At 48.1% G+C, this 24,500-nt stretch overlaps 1 protein-coding gene across 4 annotated transcripts in view; it reads right to left on the bottom strand.

The window, feature by feature from the left end:
• PTK7 (protein tyrosine kinase 7 (inactive)) overlaps positions 1-24,500 on the bottom strand; it is a 303,844-nt gene that overhangs the window by 59,858 nt on the left and 219,486 nt on the right. For all 4 annotated transcript variants that reach the window (XM_029592810.1, XM_029592811.1, XM_029592812.1 and 1 more), the window contains exons 17-18: positions 16,947-17,027; positions 8,497-8,648 (exon numbers count right to left, since the gene is read on the bottom strand). In XM_029592810.1, coding sequence (XP_029448670.1) covers positions 8,497-8,648; positions 16,947-17,027 — 233 coding nt within the window. The remainder of the gene's footprint in view (positions 1-8,496; positions 8,649-16,946; positions 17,028-24,500) is intronic.

The following is a 24,500-nucleotide window of genomic DNA, read 5'->3' as shown; positions in this document are numbered from 1 at the left end:
TTGCTAGTGCCCCCTCTGGTTAGTCTATATAACTCCCTACAAGGAACGGTCTAGCTCTCACGGGAGGATAATTTGGCAGGAGTGACACTTATTGCTAAAGCCTGGGCGGGACCCTACGCTTTGCGGATCGTACCGCCCCATTTCTCTAATTAACATAGATATGAAAATCCTAGCTAAAATATTGGCCAATCGGCTTAATGTCTCCCTCCCTGGCCTGGTTCACCCCGACCAATCAGGTTTCATTCCCGGCCGTATGGCGTCAGATAATGTTCGCAAAACTGTAGCTGCTATGGAGTGGGCTCGAGCTCAGCGCATTCCCTTGCTTCTTCTAGCCTTAGATGCCGAAAAGGCTTTCGACTATGTGCATTAGCCATTTTTGTTCCAAACTCTGCGTCTGTTTAACCTGGGGGATAAATTCATCACTTGGATTCAAAAATTATATGAGGCTCCCACTGCCTGTTTAAAGATCAATGGAGGGTACTCCCCACCGTTTGCAGTTGGGCGAGGGACCAGACAGGGGTGTCCGCTTTCTCCATTGCTTTTTGCACTCTTTTTGGAACCTTTTACCCATCGAATTCGAAACAATAACTCTATTACAGGTATTCAGGTGGGAGAATTCTCCTCGAAAATGTCTCTCTTTGCTGATGATATTCTGTTTACCGTTACTGAACCCCAGCAGTCCTTAGAGGCAGTCTCAGAGGAGCTTGCAGCTTTTAGTAGGGTTTCAGGATTCTCAATTAACTGGGAAAAATCTGAAATACTGAATGTCAATTTGACACCTGAATTGGCAGTACATCTTAAACAGGAGTTCCCCTTTAAATGGGCCAACCAAAAACTTAAATATTTAGGGGTGTATCTGGGCACAGGGGGTGACCTGATGCAACTGAACTATATACCATTAATGGCTAAAATATACAAGGACCTTGAGGAGTGGGACAGGTATCACATTTCCTGGCTAGGACGGTTGGCAGTTCTCAAGATGAATATTTATTTATTATTTTTATATACCGACATTCATCTCAATTGAGATATCACACCGGTTTACATTCAGGTACTGTAGGTATTTCTCTATCCCCAGAGGGCTCACAATCTAAGTTTTTGTACCTGAGGCAATGGAGGGTAAAGTGACTTGCCCAAGGTCACAAGGAGTGACAGTGGGACTTGAACCTTGGTCTCCTGGTTCATAGTCCACTGTTCTAACCACTAGGCTATTCCTCCTCCCGGATTGTACCCCGGATTCTGTATCTGTTGCAAACTTTACCAATAGTTATACCTATGAAGTTATTAGATAAATGGCAAAAGAGAATGAATAAATACTTATGGAAGGAGAGAAGACCTAGAATAGCCAAAGCGACATTGTATATGCCCAGTTATAGGGGCGGCCTGGGTCTGCCTAATCTTAGTCGATATCATGGCGCCGCTCAGCTGAAAGCAGCGGTAGAATGGCACAATACTAAGCATAGGAAGCCGTGGGTACAATTGGAACAGGCTCTGCTGGGAACTCTTCCCTATTTCAGCTTTATTATGGCAGGCTAGGGATACCTGGACCCCGAGGGGGAGCCTTCCCGAGACGGTGCGGGTTACACTATCTATTTGGGAGAGATGGAGGAAAGTCTTAGTGGGTACCCAAACCTTTTTTCACAGCACATACTTATTTCATCACAAGGCGTTTCAGCCTGCTGGTCATCCAATAGCATTTAGACATTGGATCACAAATGGAGTTTTCCAGTGGTCTCACATATGGGCCCCGGGGGGGTTGACCCCATTTCCTACATTATGTACACAATATCAGTTGGGTCCAGCCGACCTTTTTAAATATCTACAAATCAGACATTTCTATCTCAGTCACCAGATTCATTCCGATTTGGTACGGGGTATTTCCTCCTTTGAAAGTATGTGTAGACATGCCAGTATGGTTAATAAACATATTTCTAATTTATATGGTTTATTAAGTGGAGACTTTGATATGTCGGCATCCCATATAAAAGCTTGGCAATCAGGTTTACAATGTGACTGGACGAAGGAGGACTGGCAGCGGACATTTCAAGCTATGCGGAAGGGCTTAAATCTCAGCTCTGCACATTGAAAATGGATACAAATTGTATTTCAGATGGTACATAACCCCGGCCTCCATTCAACTCTTCTCGCCTAATTCCCTGGGACTATGTTGGAAACTTTGCCACGAACGGGGAACTTTCTTTCATGTATGGTGGCAGTGCCCCAAAATACAGCAGCTCTGGAGCTCCGTGTCGACCTGGATCTCAACCATTCTGGGCACAACCATAATGCTCACTCCGTCTCAAGCATTGCTGCATGAAGAGCTCAAGGACAGATCGAAATTTCATAATTACTTTATTAAATATGTGGTGACAGCTAAGAGATGTGCAATAGCACGAAGTTGGAAAGATCCCCGAGTGCCCACTTTATCAACAGTGCAAGAGTTAGTCATGAACATGCATACCCTTGGGAAAGTAACGGCTTTCCGGAACAAGTCGGTTCAAAATTTTTATAAGGTGTGGGGCAGATATGAACAATGGTCGGAAGCCCTAATGGACTAGCTTGGGTCCGCGATAGTAGGCCGGGGACCTGGGTTCTTCATCACCTCAATGTCGGCTTAGAGTAAGCTTGACCATAAACCCAGAATCTGAGAGGGCCACTGTACTCACTTGGACACAAATGGCAGGCATGTTTCTCTGTTCTTAGATAACTCATATCTCGTATGTTACTTACCAGGTACACTAACAGTTTCTTTTGATGCTACCTCTAGGGGGGGAGGGGGGATTACAAGGGGTATAAATCTCTACATAATGGCTCTCAATAACGTTGAGCAACTGCAATTTCTGTTAAAGTTCAGTGTTACGTCTCTGGAGTTCATTGCGAATTTGTACTTTTGTTATATGCCAATAAAAGCTATTAAAAAAAAAAAAAAAAGAACTCGGCGGGTGACAGCATCTTGGTTTCTGCCCAGGACTCTTGTCTGGGCTCTGGTGGAATGGGCCTTGAATTGTAGAGGTGGAGGCTTGCCTGCCTCTACATAGGCCGCCTTGATTACTTCTTTGATCCAGCGGGCTATGGTTGCCTGGTTGCCCGCGAGGTCGCTTCCCCTTGTTTCTTTCCGCTGTGAAGGACGAATAGGTCGTCAGTCTTTCGTACGGATTCCGATCTTTCCAGTTATCGGACTAGGAGTCTGCCGACGTTAAGGTGGCAAAAAAGGCATGAGTCTTCTGAGTCCTTATGCTCGTCTGGAGATGGCAGCGAGATGGTTTGGTTTAGATGGAAGGGAGAAACCAACTTTGGAAGGAAGGAGGGGACAGTGTGTAGCTGTATGGCTCCCGGTGTGAATCTGAGGAACGGTTCCTGACAGGATAGTTCGGAGATGCGACAGGCTGAACATATTGCCACTAGGAATGCAGTCTTCAAGGTCAGGAGCCATAGTGACAGACTGCGTGAAGGTCTAAAAGAAGCTCCCACTAGGAAGTCGAGTACTAGATTGAGATTCCATAGGGGTACCAGCCACTTTAGTGGTGGCCGGGTTTTTGCTTGACCCCTCTCAGGAAGCGGGAGACGTCTGGATGGGAAGATAGACTGATGCCGTCCACTTTGGCTCTGAAGCAGGCCAGCGCGGCCAGTTGAACCTTGATGGAGTTAAGAGACAACCCCTTCAAGCCGTCCTGTAGGAATTCCAGGATCATGGGAATTTTGACTGTCCGCGGAAGGATGGCGCGGTCTTCACACCAGGCTTCGAATATTCTCCATATTTGTATGTAAGTTAAAGATGTGGAAAACTTGCGTGCTCGGAGCAAGGTGTGAATCACTGCCCCCGAGTATCCACTCTTCTTCAGGCGAGTCCTCTCAATGGCCAGACCGTAAGTGAGAATCAAGTTGGGTCTTCGTGGAGGATCAGTCCTTGCTGGAGCAGGTCCCTGTGTGGAGGTAGACACAGAGGGTTCCCCGCCAGAAGTCTTCACATGTCTGCGTACCATGGCCTTCTTGGCCAATCTGGGGCCACTAGAAGTACTAACCCCCTGTGATGTTCTATCTTGCGGATGATCCCGCCCAGTATTGGCCATGGAGGAAAAGCGTAGAGCAGGTCTTCCTGTGGCCAGGTCTGGACGAGGGCGTCGATCCCGGTCCAATGCCTTGGGCATTGGACCGGGTTGCCAGAAGATCCATGGCTGGAGTTCCCCAGCGGTCTATTATTAACTGGAAGGCTGTGGTTGACAGCCTCTACTCCCCTGGATCTAGACTTTCCCTGCTGAGGTAATCTGCAGCGTCATTGTCTTTTCCCACGATGTGGGCGGCCGAGATCCTTTGTAGGTTTGCTTCCGCCCACGCCATTAGGGGGTCTATTTCCAGGGACACCTGTTGGCTTCTGGTTCCTCCCTGTCAATTGATATAGGTCACTGTTGTGGCGTTGTCCGACATGACTGACAGTTTAGCCCCGGAGTCTGACTGAATCATAGGCAGGCTAGTCTGACTGCCTGGGCTTCCAGACGGTTGATGTTCCATCCCGACTCTTCCTTGTCCCATTGTCCCTGGGCTGTCAGTTCCTGACAGTGGGCTCCCCACCCTTGTAGGCTTGCATCCGTGGTGAACAAGATCCAGGTCGGTGGGGATATCCTTACTCTCTTGCTCGGGTGGTCTTCTTGTAGTCACCATAGGAGCTGGATCCGTACCTCTGCCGGTAACTGGAGGCGGACAGTGTAGTCCTGGGACATCGTGTTCCATCATGACAGTAAGGAACGTTGTAGTGGTCGCATGTGGGCCCTTGCCCATAGTACGACTTCTAGGGTTGTGTCATGAGTCCGAGGACTTGGAGGTAGTCCCATACCATGGGGCGAGCACCGTTCAACAGTTTTCTCAACTGGTCCATCAATTTCCTTCTCCTTGTAGGGGGAAGAATGACCTTGTCCTGTTGGGTGTCGAACCGGACCTCCCAGGTATTCCAGAGATTGGGAGGGCTGCAGACAGCTCTTGGTTGCGTTGACGACCCATCCGAGGTCCTCCAGTAGATTCTTGACTCTGGTGGTCGTCTGATGACTTTCCTCTGGAGATTTTGCCCTGATCAGCCAATCGTCCAGATATGGGCGAATGAGGATTCCTTCTTTCCTCAGTATCACCGCCACTACGACCATGATTTTGGTGAACATCCGAGGGGCTGTAGCTAGCCCGAAAGATAGCGCTCGGAACTGGAGGTGATGGTCCAGGATCGTGAAGCGTAGGAAGCGCTGATGATCGTGATGGACCGGGATGTGCAGACAGGCTTCTGACAGGTCCAGGGAGGTCAGAAATTCTCCCGGCTGTACCGACCTTATGACTGAGCGTAGGGTTTCCATGCGGAAGTGTGGTACCCTCAGGTAGCGGTTGACAGACTTGAGGTCCAGGATGGGCCGGTACGTTCCCTCTTCCTTGGGGATGATAAAATAGATGGAATAGTGTCCAGTATTTCGTTGGTGCATGGGCACCGGTGCTATAGCCTTTAAGGCGAGCAATTTGGTTAGTGTGGCTTCCACTGCCATCCTCTTGGAGGGGGAATGGCAAGGATATTTCACAAATTTGTCTGGAGGGATGCTGTGGAAGTCCAGAAAGTATCCTTCTCGAATGATGGTTAGGACCAACTTGTCCGACGTTATTTCGACCCATCTTTGGTAGAATCGGTCAAGCCTTCCCCCTATGGCTTCTTCCTGAGGATGGGTCTATTGATTCTCATTATGGGGTGCGGCTGGGGCCTGTATCTGAGCCGGCTCCCCACTTGTTGTGTTTGTTCCGAAAGGACTGGCCCTTGCCTGCGGGGCGAGGTGCTTGGTATGTATTCTTGAATGGTCTGAAATGCTGTGTTCCTCTGCCCCTGGATGTTCGGGGAGAGGGGCATTGGCTTCTCTTGATCTTGTCCTCCGGTAACCGAGGTACTGGAGATTCACCCCATTTGTCGGCTAACTTCTCCAGTTCGCTTCCAAATAGGAAGGTTCCTTTAAACGGCATTCTCCTGAGTTTCATTTTGAAAGTTACTTCGGCTGACCAGCTTCGAAGCTAGAGTTGCCTTCTGGCTGCCACAATGGCTGAGACGCCCCTGGCTGAAGTGCGCACCAGGTCGTCACATCCGTGAGGAAGGATATTGCTGGTTCTAATGTTTCGATGGGAGTGGTGGTGTTCCTGGCCATTGACAAGCATGCGTGTGTCACCACGGCACAGCAGGCAGCGATCTGTAGTGTCATAGCTGCTGCATCAAATGACTGTTTAAGGATGGATTCCTGGCGTCTGTCTTGGGCATCCTTGAGTGCCGCTCCTCCTTCAACTGGAATGGTAATGCGCTTTGTGACAGCGCAGACCATGGTGTCCATTTTGGGAAACACCAGGAGCTCTTTGGCTGAGGGTTCCAGTGGATATAGGGCTTCTAGGGCCCGTCCTCCTTTGAAACTGGCTTCCGGAGCATTCCATTCCAGGTCGATCAGTTGCTGTATGGCTTGCAACAATGGGAAATGGTGTGAGGCCTGACAGAGCCTGACCAGAAGAGGGTTCCGTCTTTGGCTCCGCTGTGGCGCTTGGTCCTGGGATGGCCAGCTCCTTTAGGCTCAGGGACATGAGGTCTGGTAGTTCGTCTTTGGAGAAGAAACGCATCATGGTTCGGTATGGTTCTGTTCCTGGAGGGATTTCCCCTTCCTCCAGGAAGTCTTAGTCTTCCTCTGAGGTGTCTGTGTCCCTTAGGGTTAGGCTTTTGTCTGGGGGAGGCACGTCTCTGGGAGGCCGAGAAGGGCCTGGGAGGTTTGCGTCCTCTAGTGGAGGCTGTGGCTGTGTCACTGGTGGCGCCGCTTGCGCCTGGACGAAGGTTTGCAGAGGTAAGAATTCCACCCAGGAAAAGGTTCCTGGGTCTAAATTGAACCCAGTGGCGTTCCCAGAGGGCCCCGTCTGGAGGGCCGAGCTGGGGATAGAGAGGTCTGGGGTACTATTGGTGGATCCGGATTCCTGTACTGGCTGGGGGGGACCTTGCCCTGGTTCTCCCAGAGCCGTGTCACACTGTAGGCACAGGGCAGTAGCCTCTTCATGCTGCGCAGCTCTTATGTGGCAGGCTGGACAGAGGGCTTGTGCTTTGGCTTTCTTGGTTGGTGGTGCCATGGTTTGTGCGCATAGGGGTGTTCAAACCCGGTCTGTGTGTTTATATGGGCGCGCCGGGAGGCTTAGATATGCACTCCGGGTGCGCCGAAGGTGTGCGTGCAGGCCGGTATGTGCACTTACGGGGGTGCGCGCAGCTGAACTTGTGCCCCGGCGCCTATGCGCGCCGCTGTGCGCCCAAATATGTTATGTGCCTGGCTCGCCGCTGTGCACACGGTTCAGTTAGGCGGACAGTACGGCAATCAAGGGGGGGAAATGGCGCCGGCGACCACGTGTGTAAGATGGCAATCCCCCCGGAGGGTCTCCACGTGGGAGGACCCTCGAGCCGGATCGGGGTCTAGCCTGGACGGGGCTGCTCAACCCGATGGGACAGACGCCGACGGGCGATCTATTTGGCTATCCGAGCCTCGGAGACCGTAGACTTAAGAGAGTTTTCTACCTTACCTTGTCTCGGCGCTTCCCAGTCTCGTGCCGGGCGGGAAGAGGGAAATACCTTCACTGCGGCGCTTAGTCTTGCACCCGCTGCCTCTCAGCCGCTCCCTCCTGGGGGCTAAGTCCATGCCAGGAACCAGCTGCCAGACCAAGGCCTACCTCCGAGGGATCTCGGAAATCACCTCAGGAATTCTTGACTGGGGGGAGGGACCCTTCGGTATCACCGCAGGAGAGCGGGGCTCGTCTTGTAGAGGTAAGATTTTGGAATTTTCTTTCTTCTTTGGTTTGGATTTCCTAACGCTGAGGAAGCATGTGTAGAGTCCCAAACCGCTAAGGAGACGGAGAAATACTGAAGAGCAGAGCTTCCTGCAGGGGTATATGTAGTGCTGACATCAGATTGAAATCTGACTCTGTCTCCAACTATCAGTACAACACTATACCCATTGGTCCTGAGTCCATCTGCTACAAGCTAGGAAATGCTTATTTCTGAATTTACCTTTGCTTTCTCCCAAGCCTTTTTGAACTTAGGTACCTTTTTTGCCTTCATGCTATTTTTATGCATCCACCACCTGTTCTGTGATGAAATTTGTCCTTACGTTACTCCTCAGTCTACCCCACTGCGGTCTCACATCATGATCCTTTTAAATCTTTTTTCTGCCAATGAATGCTGGCCTCCAGCACGTTATTTATGCTCTTGAGGTATCTGAATGCCTCTATTATAGCCCTTTTCTCCTCCAGAGTATACCTATATAGGTCTAAATCTTTACTCATAGGGCTAATGCTGCAGATCCCTTCCATTTCTCAGTCTATAACTCTGGAGAAGCAGCCTCCCAGAACAGGGTACAGTACTCCAGATGAGATCTAACCAAGGCACGTGTCCTTCCAGAGCCACCAGAGTAGATTCATCACATTTATCATCTTTGGAAAATAAAAATTCAGAAGGCAGTTACTGACCTGTTGTAGACATCCTTACTGAGGCTCAGAGCTGACACTTTGACCTGCCGCTGGGCACTAACAAGACAGTTCCGAGCTGCCAGATCTTTGTGCACAAACCTGCTGTTAGATAGGTGCTCCATTCCCAGGGCAACTTGAGTACAGATGGACACCTGGAGCAAGAGAAGCACATCAAGAGGGTCAAGCTGCCAAGCTCCTGCCTCAAAGACTTCCACAAGTGCTGTATGACATCTACTCTGATTTAATATTTCTGATTCCCTGTGAAATATATTAATTTTTAAGTATGTGTACAATGTTACAATCTTAATATTCTACTCTATGGAAAGGACTGTGCCAGAGGAAGAAGTTTTCCCCTGACTTTAGTGACTAACTTCACACTTGTTGCTCATTCACAAGCTAACAGTCATCAATTATTAATTTAACAACCTTACATTTACAAGACAAAAAATAAATAATTTAAAACACCTAAATTGAGAGACATACCTACTCCTTAATCAACTTTTAAAACCTTTGCAACTCAACAAAATTAAGATGCTGACAAGTCCAGCAGCGAGTTGGGGCTATCCAGTCTTTTGCACTGATTGCCACATGTATGGTTTTCTACCTGTTGTATGGTGCATGCTGTACAAAGAGCTTCTGGCTCACAGAACGAGTCTGATCACTGAAGTCAGGGTGGCAGACCCAGAGGAGCTAAGGCAGCCAGAGAGCTATAAAGAAGGACATAGAGTAGTCCCAACTCCAGTCAATCAGCCCTTGTGCTGCCTTGGAGGAGCAAGGTCACCGGGCAGAAGATCACAGTGTGGCAGATAGAGATCCTTTAGCTAGGACCTACGGTCCAGCTGATGCTTTATCCTCTCACACCAAGGAAGCATCTCCAGGGGCATGTGCCCAGGAGGGAAGGGCTAAGACATCCATTTTAGTTGTTGATTTGATTATTAAGAACGTAGATAGCTTGGTGGCATGAGGATTGCTTGGTAACTTGCGTGCAAAGGTAGCAGACCTTAAGGACCACCTATATAAGATTTTGCAGACTGCTGAGGAGCAGCCAACTGTTGTGATACATATGGGTTTGTTTGGGGGTTTTTTGTATGAACATTTTTATTGGTGTATAACACAGAATAAACATTACATAACAACGGTATAATCTCAGCCTCGTTATTCACTACAAGGTTTGATATCCCTTTCCCCCTCCCCTCCCTCACAGCTGCACATTTATTCCTATTATGGGGTTTGAATGACATAGGAAGGCGCAGAAGAAAAGTTTTATATTTAAGCTCTTGGCTAGGAAGCTAAAATCCAGAACCTCCAGGGTTGCATACTCAGAAATGCTCCCTGTGCCGCATGCAGGACCTCAGAGACAGGAAAATTGGTTCTTACTTGCTTATTTTTGCTCCTGTAATACTACAGATCAGTCCAGAAAAGTGGGTTTTATTCATCCCTACCAGCAGATGGAGGCAGAGGATAAAAACTTTTCAGGCAATGCTACATAACAGAGAGTGCCACCTGCAGTCCCTCAGTACTGACCTGTACCCAAGCCAAGATAATTTAACAGGGCGAACTAATCCCCTGGGATGGATACCTCTAAACCGGATAGCTGCCAACCAAAGTAAACAATAACATCACTTCCAGAAAACTTTGCAACTTCAGAAACAAGTAACATTCGTAACAGATTTCTTTTTTTTTTTAATCTCTTCATATGAGCACACAGGCCCAGCAGCAGAACAAGCAGTCTTTCGGCAAAGATACCAAAGAGGGCTTCTGGACTGATCTGTGGTATTACAGGAAGGAAAATTAGCAGGTAAGAACCAATTTTCCTTTCCTGAACATACCCAGATCAGTCCAGACAAGTGGGATGTACCAAAGCCCCCCCATAATAGGCGGGAACCCGAAAGACCTGATCTCAGCACACTTTCACCAAAGGACGTTGCCTTGGGTGCGCACATCCAAGTGGTAATGACTAGTGAAAGTGTGAAATGAGGACCAAACAGCGGCCCTACATATCTCCTGAGACGCCAACTGACACAGCCCACGACGACGCCTGAGCGTGGGTAGAATGAGCTTTATGTTCTTAAGATCCACTGGCACTGTGCGACCCTTAGAAACATAGGCCTAGGGAATAGTTTCTTTCAACCAGCAAGCCAAAGAAGCCTTAGACGCCTTCTCTCCTTTCTTAGGTCCACCGAATAGCACAAACAGATGATCAGATCATTTGAAAGAATTGGTGACCTTCAAATAATGCAATAGGGTGCGTTGCACATCCAAAAGATGGAGATCCCTACCCAAAGAGGGATCACGAGACCAGTCCGGAAACCCCTGCAACTCCACCATCTGATTCACATGAAAGGACGAAACCACCTTAGAAAGGAACGAAGGAACCATCCTTAAAGAAACCTTGTCAGACAAGATCCGCAGGAAAGGATCGCGGTAGGAGAGGGCTTGTAATTCTGAGATGTGCCTAGCCGAGCAAATGGCCACCAAAAAGGCAGTCTTCAAGATAAGGACCCAACGGCTCAAAGGGATCCTCACAGAGAACTCGCAACATCAAATTGAGATTCCACTCAAGAAACATGTTCCATAGAGGACGACGCAGATGTTTAACACCCTTCAGAAAACGCACAACATCAGGATGGGAGGATAAAGACCCTGCCTTGCACCTTCCCTCTGAGACAACCCAGAGCTGAGACCTGGACTCTAAGAGAGCTATAAGCCAACCCCTTGGACAAACCCTGTTGCAAAAATGACAAAATATGGGGGATGGAAACCAGCAGTGGATCTAAACTTTGCTGCTCACACCAGGACTCAAAACATTTCCACACTTTGAAAAAAGCAAGGGAAGTAGCCGGCCGTCGAGCCTGAAGAAGGGTGGCAATAACTGGCTCCGAATATTCCTTCAGATGCAACCTCCGCCTCTCAAAAGCCAGGCCGTGAGACAGAAGCGATCCGCCGACCCGAAAATATGGGACCTTGACACAGAAGTCCCTGTAAGAGAGTCAGCCACAGAGCTTCATCCACTGCTAGCTGTACCAGATCAGCGAACCACAGGCATCTTGGCCACACTGGCGCTACTAGAATCACCGAACTTGGATGAGCCTCTATCCATCTGAGCACTCGAGCTATGAGAGCCATGGGGGGGGGGGGGGGGGGGGGGGGGGGGGGGGGGGGGGGAGGGGGGGGGGGGGGGGGGAGGGAATGTATAGGAGGATCCCTGATGGCCACGGGCACTCTAGAGCATAGAGGCCCACCGCCCCGGATTCAAGAATCTGAAGAATCTCTCCATCTTGGCATTGGCTCTCGTTGCCAACGGGCACAAATGTGATTTCAGGCTTCTGGGGACAGTTCCCACTTCCCCAGATCCAACTGCTATCGGCTAAGAAAGTCTGCTTGAATTTGTCCACTCCAGTGACATGAGAGGCCGCAATGCCTTCGAAATGGAGCTCTGCCCACACGAACAAGAGTGGAGCCTCATGCGCTACTGGACTCTTGGTGCCCCCTGGTGGTTGATGTTTGCCACGGTCGTCGCATTGTCTGAAAATATTTGCACCATCCGACCGTGAGGCAAAGGAAGAAACTCCTGAAGGGCTCTGCGCACCACCCGCGTCTCCAGTCGACTGATGGACCAAGACTGTTCCAAAACTGACCAGAGGCCTTGGGCTGACCTGCTCAGGCACACCGCACCCCAGCCCCCGAGACTGGCATCCATGGTGACCGTCTATTCCGGGACTTCAAGGGGCATCCTTTCTCCAAATTGCTCCTGGACATCCACCATGCTAAGCTGGACCTGGCTTCCTTTAAAAGAGGCAGTGGAAGAAATTACTTCCTCGACAGGGGGTTCCAGCAAGACAACAACGCCTTCGGAGCAGACACATATGAGCAAATGCCCAAGGCACCAGCTCCAATGATGAAGCCATTGAGGCCAGGACCTGCAAATAGTCCCAGAACTTCGGAACAGGGAGGCGGAGCAATCGAGTTATCTGACTCTGAAGCTTGACCACTCTGTCGGTAGTGAGGAACACTCTTCCCAGCTGAGTGTCGAACCGGGCCCCCAAGTACTCCAGGGACTAAGAAGGCACTAGGTGACTCTTCGTTAGATTGACGATCCAACCCAGAGAATCCAGGAGAGATCTCACTTGGAGCACCAAATGCAAGCACTCCTCCTGTGACTTCGCCTGGATGAGCCAGTCATCCAGATAGGACGGAGTGCTGGTACACTCCTTTCTCAGGGCTGCCGCGAACACCATCACCTTTGTGAACAGGCAAGGGGCTGTGGCAAGGCCGAAAGGAAGGGCCCGAAATTGAAAATGCTGACAGCACCTTGAACCAGAGAAAATTCTGGTGGTCCTGGTGAATGGGGATGTGTAGGTAGGCCTCGGTGAGATCCAAGGATACCAAAAACTCTCCTTTGTGGACCACTGCAATCACAGTGAGTAAAGTCTCCATGTGGAATCGCTGTACTCTCAAATTCTGGTTCACCTGTTGCAGATCCAAGATGGGTTGAAAAGTGCCCTCCTCCTTCTTTGGGGCCACAAAATAAATGGAGTACCTGCCCTGTCTGCATTCGGGAACCGGGACCTCAGCCTCTAAATTTAACAACCTCTAGAGCATTTCCTCTATCGCCACCCGCTTGCTTTGGGAAAGACCACAAGACTCCAGAAAAACCGACCTGAGAGGGTGAGAAAACTAAGGCGTAACCTTCCCTGACAACCTCTAGAACCCACTGGACAAAGGTGATCTTAGTCCACTTCTCGTAAAAGTGAGACAGCCTGCCTCCGATCGCTAAAGATGAGGAGTGGACCAGCCTGACCTCATTGGGAGGACTTCATTCCGTCAGTTCCCTGAGCAGACCCTGCCTTGAAGAGACTTTCCCGAGCCTTGAAGGGACTGCTGCCTGCTCGAGGACTGTCGCGTCGCTGAGGTACCTGAACCTCTGCCAGAGCAAAAGCACCTCAGTTCCTGAAACCGGGGATGAGGGGAAAATTGCTTCCGTGCCATCTTCTTATCTTCCCGGCAGCCTGTTGCCTTTGGTCTCCCCTAAGGATTTCATAAGCTGATCAAGGTCCTCCCCGAACAAAAGCTTGCCTTTGAAAAGAAGGTTACACAACTGCGACTTGGATAACAGATTCACCGACCAATTGCACAGCCACAATACCACTGAAACCATGCTTCGTGCTGTGGTATGCACCAGATCATACAAGGCATTGGCCACAAAAGCAACATGGGCCGTCTGGACTGGGGATAGCATTCCTGAGGAAGATTAGACTGGGGATAGCATTCCTGAGGAAGATTGCTCCTGTGGCTTCTGAATCCAACCCAAACAGGATCACTGCATCAGACTGGCACAAACCGCAGCTCGGAGCCCCAGAGCTGACACCTCAAAAACCCACTTGAGCTGTACTTCCAGCTTATGATCCTGGACATCCTTCAGAGCAGTCGCCCCGGCCACCAGAATCATGGTCTTCTTGGTGACTGCCGACATGGTAGCATCCACCTTCGCGGTTTTGAGAGCATCCAAATGGTCCAGCAGCAAAGGATTAACCCACTCATTATCTGACTCCTCCAGAGCGAGCTTCGCCCCCAATTCCTCAAGCACCTGGAGAATGAAGGGCTGTAATTCCTCCCTCTTAAAAAAACAAACCACTCAGGGGTCATCGCTCTCTGTCTCCGGTCCGTCGGCGGGCCCCTGATCCTCCTGACGACCATCCAGGTTCAGGGGTTGTCACTCCTCAGGGTCTGCATCCAGATCCGCCGCCAAAGAGCCACTATCACTCTGAGTGTCATCAGATTCGTCCAATTCCCCTGGTTCTGCATCTAGACGCATAGCATGGAGGCCCCGCAGCTGCTGCCGCAAATCCGCAAGCTCCGAACGGGACCCCCACAACTGCTTGGCAAAGTCAGGAGGACTGTCCTTAAACCTGCATTTTCCCACTTCCCGAGAGAGAAAGGCCTTGTGCAGCAAGAGAACAAACTCGGGAGAGAACCCCCGAGGGTCTCCCCGGGCTGCTGGGATGCAACTCGGCAGTCCCCTCTTCCCGAGGTGAAACTGCAGGAGATTTGGGAGGGGGGGACGACTTCGGGCCCTTTGAGGAAACCAGTCCCCTGGCTGTCAGTGGTCCCGGGGGTCTCGGGCTAAACCGCCAGGGGTATCCAACCCCTTTCACCCGGCTCAACCCAAGGGATGGCCCTCAATAGGAACCTGGCACCTCAGGGAACACAAGATCTTCCAACCCAGATCAGTCAGGACTGCAGGTTCACAACTCTACCATCTGCTGGAGGCAGAGAAATACAGGTCAATACTGAGGGACTGCAGGTGGCACTCTCAGATATGTAGCAGTGCTCAAAGCTTTGTCCTCTGCCTCCATCTGCTGGTAGGGATGAATAAAACCCACTTGCCTAGACTGATCTGGGTACGTTCAGGAAAGGCAGAGATCCAGTGTCTCAATGATGAAAAGATGATTTATATTCAGACAACAACCAACAAGGACTGAGTTGCACAGGCTGAATAAACATGCGAAGTAGCTTGCTATGACGGCGGTTACTACCTCTAACCAATTAGCTAGATATTTCACTTAGATGCACCTCCAGCACTGATACCCCTAACCAATTAGCTAGATACTTCACTTAGATGCAGCTCCAGCACTGCTAACTACATCGATGGTGGGGGTGGAAGGGAAATAGAACAAAAAGTCAATTAAAGGGATAAGAGTAACAGATAAGTTTGGGGGAAAAAAAAAGTGAAAGCTTGCTGGGCAGACTGGATGGACCGTTTGGTCTTCTTCTGCCGTCATTTCTATGTTTCTATGTGTGGGTGAAACTATGATGCAGGAAAGAGGGTTTTAAATTTGTTAGGAACGAGGAACATTCTAGGGAAGGGGGAAGTCTACTCTGACAGGAGAGCTTCACCTTAACCAGAATGGAACAAGGCTGCTGGTAGAACATTTCCTGAAGAAAATACAGAAACATGTTTGTGGCTGCCATGTTCTCTGGGTAAGGATGTACCATTGTCCCTTCCTGACGCAAGAAAGTCACCACTACCACTATGACCTTTAAGAAAGTTCTTGGAGCAGTAACTAATCCAAAAGAGAGATCTTGGAGCTAGCACTGTAAAACACAACAATCTCTGCCTTTCCCTCTTTTAGGGACTATATAAGCTTCTGTGAGATCCAAAGACATAAAAAATTCCTTTCACTGCCAACATGACTGATTTCAATGTTTTAATTCTGAAGTGAGAAACCTCCAATGCTCTGTTGACTCTTTTCAGATCCAATACAGGATGAAAGGATCCCTCGTTCTTTGGCACCATGAAATAAATGGAGTAACATCCCTGATCACTGTCAAGGTTTTGCCTGCTGTGCAGCCTCACTGTGCTCTGATTCTGCCTACTATTTTTAAACTTTTTTTTTACACTTCGGGACCTCCGACTTAATATCGCCATGATATTAAGTCGGAGTTGAAAGTGCACAGAAAAGCAGTTTTTACTGCTTTTCTGTGCACTTTCCCGGTGCCGGCAGAAACTAGTGCCCACCTTTGGGTAGCGCTAATTTCTTAAAGTAAAATGTGCGGCTTGGCTGCACATTTTACTTTCTGTATCGCGCGGGAATGACTAATAGTGCCCTCAACATGCATTTGCATGTTGAGGGCACTATTAAGTGCCGCGGGTTGGACGCACGTTTTCCGCCCTTACTGAATAAGGGGTAAAGGGAAAACGCGCGTCCAACGACAGGCTGATCCTGAAGGTCCATCGGAGCGCACTGTACTGTATCGGCCTGCTACAGAGGTAGTGAGTCCTCTGGCAGGAACAGGCTGAAGCGAGTGCCGGCTGCTGCGGGTCCCCCTGGGAGCACTGCACTTCCAGCATTTAATCTCTGCCTCTCCTAAACCCAAATGAATCCCACCTGTAGGCTGAAGCGAGTGCCGGCTGCTGCGGGTCCCCCTGGGAGCACTGCACTTCCAGCATTTAATCTCTGCCTCTCCTAAACCCAAATGAATCCCACCTGTAACAAACTGCACAATATGGGCTGGGCAGAAGCAGCCATCACTAAGCTGCTCAGCCATCTTGAAGTCTTTCCTCTCTTTTTTTTTTTTTTTTTTTTAACTCGTCTGCTGAAATTGGAGTCAGCTGTGTGTTTTTGTTTTGTTTTTTTACTTTATGCATCCTGAAGAAATAATTTCTTAAGGGCCCTTATTTTTGAACTCTAAGAACAAAAAGGGAACACTATAAGAAGTATTTTTACTCGGCGCACTATCAAGCTGCAGAATCTGTAGTCAGAGGATGTGGTCAGTGGGGTTTGGACAAGTTCCTGGAGGAAATGTCCTTAAAACATTACTAGCCAGGCAGACTGAGGAAAGCATTAGCTATCCTGGGAGTAAGGGGAAAGAGATGTACATTTTGGGATCTGCCAGGTACGCGTGACCAGGACTGGTTGGACCCAGCAGGGCATTGCTTATGTTCCTACCTTTTGTTTAGTGCTGATAGGCTGTGGCTTCAGCTTCTCATCTTTACTTCTGGAGATCTTCAGGTACTGCTTTAGGTCTCCCTGGGATAAGGAAGAATAAAATCAGATTTTTAAGACACATGAACTTCATGGTTGGCAACAGAAAGGCACAATCAGGGTAGAACACTTACTTAGTGGGGGCCCGATCTACAACACAGGTATAAACTATCACGCAAGGACTTATTATTCATTTTCTGAGGATGCCCTCCATCTCAAAATCTTTAGGGCCGGGTAAAACATTTTTTGAACACTTATGTGAGGATGCCGACAGAAAGAGAGGGATGATCTCAATTATATGATTTATTACTGGGTTCTGAACCTCATGTGTTGAAATGGGAACAAGACCTGGGTCACATCATTAGCGTTGAGGATTGGATACAAATTTATGCCTCAGCTCGTAGCTGCTCTGTGTCCACCACACTACAAGGGAATTATAATTCGATGGTACCTAACCCCGAGCATGCTCATGTGAGTGAGGATGTGGCCACTTAGGAACATTCTTACACACGTGCTGGCTCTGGGATAAGATTCAGCCTCTTTGGCAGCAGGTGGCGCAATGGACGGAGCAAATCTTAGATCTACATAATCTCCTAGCCCCTGGCTTCATGTTGCGCCACCATTCCCATATTCCCTTGGAGAAACCACACAAAGCTTTCTGTCACAAGTCTTTACTGCTACGAGGCTCACAACTGCGAGCTTTTGGAAGCCAAATAAAACACCGTCCCTCGCAATGGTACAGCAGAAGATCCATTATTATTATTAGTACACGATACTTCCTCCAAGTTTCGAGAGACACCTTATCTGCAATGGGAAGCAGGACAATCTGGAATATCCACTTCACCTGCACTTAAAGGCCTGAATGGATTTATGCCGCTATTTAATGGACATTGGTGAACCTCTGTAGTCTCTTGACTCCTTAATATGCATTCCATCGCTAATTCCTTGTTTTATCTCGCTCCGTCTGACTCTTGATAGGCTCATGGAAGGGGGGGGGGGGGGGGGAGGGTAATTGTGAAGCTACAAGTTACATGCATACTGATTAACTTTGTACTCTCGGTTACTATTCCATAATGTTCAAGTTCATTGTGCTTGCCTTTTATCTGTATGCTCTTCCTTCGAAATACTAATAAAATATAAATTAAAAAAACAAAAAACCACATGAACTTGCTACTAGAGCTGGATTGTACCTATCTCATCAAAACAAGGACAGATGTAGCTGTCCAATACAAGAACTAGAATGGAGGATATGAGACAGGAATGCAATGATAGTGTGCAGGAAAAGAGCAAAGAGCAACAGGGCCCAGCACAGGCTGAATCTGATCTGAGATTCCTATCGGAGTCTGCCACAAAAACTATAGAAGCCCCTTAGGCTGGAAACAGGAATAAATACAACACCACACTGCAGGAAGTATATATGACATGAGGCAGGTGGCACTTTAAAGACTAACTAATTTATTGAGCTTTCGATGACCAAGTCGACATCGACCGGAAGCATACACTGTGACCAAATGACTTTCCAGTAGGAGATGGCAGCCTGTAATTTCTGGGTGCATCACAACATGAGACAATGACGGATCTATTGTTATAGCAACAGGTGTGAACTAGAAGTATAAATCAGTAGGGTTTGATTCCTAGATGGAATACAGTATTCCAGAGCTATAGTATATTAGTGGCATATAGGAAAGGGGGTATGGATCCTAGAAGATTACAATTGTCCAGTGTTGTACAGGACAGGAGGCGATGTCCTTTTGTGGATTGCAAATTGGCTAAAAGACAGGAAACAGAGAGTAGGATTAAATGGTCAATTTTCTCAGTGGGAAAAGGTAAACAGTGGAGTGCCTCAGGGATGTGTACTTGGACTGGTACTTTTCAATATATTTATAAATGATCTGGAAAGGAATACGATGAGTGAGATAATCAAATTTGCGGATGATACAAAATTATTCAGAGTAGTTAAATCACAAGCAGACTGATACATTACAGGAGGACCTTGCAAGACTGGAAAATTGGGCATCAAAATGGCAGATGAAATTTAATGTGGACAAGTGCAAGGTGATGCATATAGGGAAAAATAACCCATGCTGTAGTTACACGATGTTAGGTTTCATATTAGGAGATACCACCCAGGAAAAAGATCTAGGCATCATAGTGGATAACACATTGAAATCGTCGGTACAGTGTGCTGCAGCAGTCAAAAAAGCAAACAACGTTAGGAATTATTAGAAAGGGAGTGGTGAATAAAACGGAAAATGTCATAATGCCTCTGTATCGCTCCATGGTGAGACCGCACCTTGAATACTGTGTACAATTCTGCTCGCTGCATCTCAAAAAAGATATAGTTGCGATGGAGAAGGTACAGAGAAGGGATACCAAAATGATAAGGGGAATGGAACAGCTCCCCTATGAGGAAAGACTAAAGAGGTTAGGACTTTTCAGCTTGGAGAAGAGACGGCTGAGGGGGGATATGATAGAGGTGTTTAAAATCATGAGAGGTCTAGAACGGGTAGATGTGAATCGGTTATTTACTCTTTCGGATAATAGAAAGACTAGGGGGCACTCCATGAAGTTAGCATGGGGCACATTTAAAACTAATCGGAGAAAATTCTTTTTCACTCATTGTACAATTAAGCTCTGGAATTTGTTGCCAGAGGATGTGGTTAGTGCAGTGTTATGCAGCGAGTTAGTGAATCGCTTAGTAGACGACAGTCTTACCTTAACTCGGGGTATCAGCTGATAACCGGCAGAGAAAGTCCAAAGCCAATCAGAGGTCGTGACAGGCAGCAGGCAAACAGAGTCCACATCCATATCCGAGGTTAAAGGAGGCAGCGAGCAGACAGCAGATTATAATCCAAAACTGGGCAGGGAGCAAGTAACAGGGTCAAAATCCAGTCCGTGGTTGAGTTAGCCAGCAGGCAGAGAAAGTCCAAGGCAGTCCGAGGTCAATAACCACACAGAACACAAGGGGAGCACCAGCACAAGCAAGCCTGTAGCTGAGGCAATGCTATGCTGGGCTGAGGGGTTTAAATCTTCAGAAGTTCCTGCGCAAACGCAGGAACATCTGGTCTTGCCGGCACATGTCCGAGAGGGGGTGGAGCTTGAGCGCGCTGAAAGTTGCAAAGGCCCTCCCTGCTGCTACTGGAATGAGGTTTAAGAGGAAAACGTCGATGAAACTGTTGGAGTAGACGAGGTGCCTGGACATTACAAGCAGGCTCCCATGAGTTCTCCTCTGGTCGATAATTTTTCCAGGAAATTAAATACTGTAGGACTCCTCTAGATCGTCTGGCGTCCAAGATTTCTGTAACCTCGTACTGTGTGGTGTCTTGAATTATAGAGGGAATGACAGGTTTAGTCCTACATTAACTGCACTAACCACATCCTCTGTCAACAAATTCCAGAGTTTAATTGCGCGTTGAGTGAAAAAGAATTTTCTCCGATTAGTTTTAAATGTGCCCCATGCTAACTTCATGGAGTGCCCCCTAGTCTTTCTATTATCCGAAAGAGTAAATAACCGATTCACATCTACCCGTTCTAGACCTCTCATGATTTTAAACACCTCTATCATATCCCCCCTCAGTCGTCTCTTCTCCAAGCTGAAAAGTCCTAACCTCTTTAGTCTTTCCTCATAGGGGAGCTGTTCCATTCCCCTTATCATTTTGGTTGCCCTTCTCTGTACCTTCTCCATCGCAATTATATCTTTTTTGAGATGCGGCGACCAGAATTGTACACAGTATTCAAGGTGCGGTCTCACCATGGAGCGATACAGAGGCATTATGACATTTTCTGTTTTATTCACCATTCCCTCCCTAATAATACCTAACATTGCTTTTTTGACTGCTGCAGCACACTGAGCCAACAATTTTAAAGTATTATCCACTATGACACCTAGATCTTTTTCCTGGGTGGTATCTCCTAATATGGAACCTAACATCGTGTAACTATAGGAAGGGTTATTTTTCCCTATATGCAACACCTTGCACTTGTCCACATTAAATTTCATCTGCCATTTGGTTGCCCAATCTTCCAGTCTTGCAAGGTCCTCCTGTAATGTATCACAGTCTGCTTGTGATTTAACTACTCTGAATAATTTTGTATCATCCGCAAATTTGATAACCTCACTCGTCGTATTCCTTTCAGATCGTTTATAAATATATTGAAACGCACCGGTCCAACAACCCCGCTGACACAGCTACGGCCTCTTCTCCTTGTGCCGTGAAAGCCCCCGCCGACACAGCAGCATTGCGCCGCCTCCTTAGTGAGAGCTAATGCTGAGACTCTGGCAGGGCCGGTGCAAGGGGATTTGGCGCCCTAGGAGAGCCTTCTCCCTTGCGCCCTCCCCCCCCTGGTCTCGGCCCCGACTCCTACCTCATTCTCGATCGCGCCCGCTGTGTGGTTTTCTGGGCCACGAGCAGGTTGGGCACTGCTCCACTCCTCTTTGCTGCCAGTTGCAGCCCCCATATGACTCGCACCCAGTGGCGCACCAAGGGTCTCCGGCGCCCGGGGGCCAATGCATGTGTGTGCCCCCCCTTAATCCTTCTTGTGCTAATGCTTAAGGACACAGAAGATCAGTGGCGTCTCTAGACAGAAGAATTGGTGGGGGGGGGGGGGGGGGGGGGAGCCAAAATGACATTTCCTCATCACACCCACCTCTATAGCATGGATCCTGCTTTACAATTGGTTAAAAAAAGTCCAAAGGGTCTTCTGCGTAATTTTAAAAAGCTGGCCAGTTTCACACTATATAATTATTTGATAGCCTCATTCAACTAATTCTATTTGGCTATGAGAGTGAAGACTGGAATTTATAGGAAGGGACAGAATGTCAATATAAATCCTGCACCTCCAGTTCTGTAACTCTGTGCATCCACTGAAATTCCCCCAAACAATGGAGCTTGAATGTTTCCCTTACAGCTCATCAGAGTAAAAGATATTTTCAAATTCTGGTGTCACCTCACAGTAACAGCAGCACAAACACCTTCCACTGCCAGGCACATTGTGAACTAACACAAAACCTTGCAAAAAAGACACTCAGAATCTATACTGCAATCCCATCATAACATAACAGTAATAACACCATGGACTCAAACAACAATAACCCTACCTGTGAAAAAGCAAGGGTAAATATTACACTGGGTCCTAGAATACCAATACACCACCTATTGAGGAAACAAAACAAACCCGATTGCTATAGATCCCTATGCTAGCAGAATCTCTCATCATGATCACACACACAGAGCAGAGACAGACCCTCACCAAATACAGAATACAAAATAAAGGGGCACAAATTAGACAAAAACGGAAATGGAAACCCCAAGAAGCCAGACTCTGTGTATTAACAATGGAAAAACAGAACCACCATTCCTCATAAAACAAATAAAATCAAGAAACATAAAGCATCAGTTATAATAGTAAAACCATACTAATAAAAGAATATTTTAAAACTACTGATAAAAAGAATTTCTATTAATTAAAATCATATACATTTTTTACAATTTCCCAAATACCAATAAAATATTTAAAAACAGCACATATATCAAATAACACCCAATAATTAAAACTAATAAGGATTTTAAAAAGCCCCTGCTGTCCATACATGGGAACTCTTGATTTCCAGTCACCCTGATATTGTCCAGGATTAGGAGGTTATCCTCTCTCTCTCACACATACTCACATGTCCATTCTCTCTCACACATACACTGTCACATACATACACATTCATGCTCTTATACCCACCATAACCTCTCGCTCTCACAGACACTGACACACTCTCAGGCTCTAAGACACTCTCTCCCCCTCCACATACACCCCACACACACTTTTACACCCCTGGATTTTCTCATACACACTCATGCTCTCACTCTCTCTGGCTCCCTCACATACACACAAACACACACACCCAGGCAAGCTCCCATTCATTCTCACACAAACACACACACAGGCAGACACCTCTTCTCACACATACAAACCCCAGGAAGACACCCATACATTCTCATACACAAGCACAGACCCTCAGGCAGGCACCCATGCATTCACACACATACACCCCCAGGCAGACTCCCATTCATACACATGCACACTAAAGGCAGACTCCCTCTCTTTCTTTTGCCAGCAACCTCGGAGCCTCTCTCATTCCTCTGCTGTCACTGTCACTGATGCCGCGTGGCTATTGGGGAGGCGCCGATTGCTGCTACTGACACTGAAGCCCATTCTGCTACCGGGCCTCTTCCTCTTCTTGGGTCGCTGCGACTCGTTAAGTGCTTCTCCTCTTCTGCACGCGCTGATGTGCCTCCTCCTTCCTGCCCACGTGGCTCTGGCAACGTTTACTTCCGGGGCCGCGCAGGCAGGAAGGAGGAGGAGCATCAACGCGTTTAAATGCGATCTTTTTCTTCAGGCTGTGGTGACGTGAGCTCCACCACGGCCCTGCCGATCTGCCGGCTATATGCGTATCGCTGCTCAGCCGCCAGTGGGATGAGGTCCACTGGCGGCTGCATGAGCCTCCCTGCGCCCGGGGGCATTGGCTCCCTTCGGGACACCACTGCTTGCGGCGCCCCCTAATACTTGGCACCCTAGGCCCAGGCCTAGTGCTTCCACCGGCCCTGGACTCGGGGCACCGATGGGGCTAACGATGCCCCTGAGGGAAACTCTTGTAAAAGAAACGCGACTGGGGACCCAGTGTTAGTCACAGCAGGCTTGCAGGCATGGGGGCTGCTGCGACCAACACTAAGCACGTGATTCACTGGACTGGCCCACCGGGGCATGCCCGAAGCCCCGACAGGCCAATCCGCCCCTGGGGAGCATTGCTATGTTTCAGCTGTTTACTCTGATTGAAAACTCTATGGATTTGAATAATCAGGTACAAACCTTGGAAAGTTCCATTCCTAATTTATATCATCAAGTTTCTGAATGGAATAGTATAACTGACCGTTTTCAATAGGTGCATGGGACTATTATGAGAGATAACTCAGTGTTTATTAAAACGGAAAATCTTGAAAATACCATACAGAACAAGAATCTGTGCTTTATACATTTTCCAAGCTTCTACTGGTGTCTCCTAGAGAGATGTTTAAGAGGTAGGAGGAGTAGCCTAGTGGTTAGAGCAGTGGGTTATGAACCAGGAGAGCAGGGTTCGAGTCCTGTTGTCGCTCCTTGTGACCTTGGGCAAGTCACTTTACCCTCCATTGCCTCAGGTACAAACTTAGATTGTAAGCCCTCTGGGATAGGGAAATATTTACAGTACCTGAATGCAAACTGATGTGATATCTCTGATCGAATGTCGGTATAAAAAATAATAAATAAAGGTATCCGTTAGAAGTTTTAAAGATTCCTGAACAGTCTGTTCCACCAGTTGCTAAGATTTACTATTTTCCTCCATTTAAAAGGAAAGTAGAAGGAGCATTGAGACACTGTTACCAGTTGTATCTACTGATGAGACTAATTTGGCAATATCAAATACCCTTGGAACTTCTGACAGTGCTATTACCAAGGCATCTACTTTAATAGTCAGAGGTTGGTTATAAGACT

The sequence above is a fragment of the Rhinatrema bivittatum genome, chromosome 3 (genome assembly GCF_901001135.1).
Source record: "Rhinatrema bivittatum chromosome 3, aRhiBiv1.1, whole genome shotgun sequence".
Lineage (NCBI taxonomy): Eukaryota > Metazoa > Chordata > Amphibia > Gymnophiona > Rhinatrematidae > Rhinatrema > Rhinatrema bivittatum.
The sequence above is the reverse complement of the archived record's forward strand: the minus strand, read 5'-3'. Positions and strand labels throughout refer to the sequence as shown.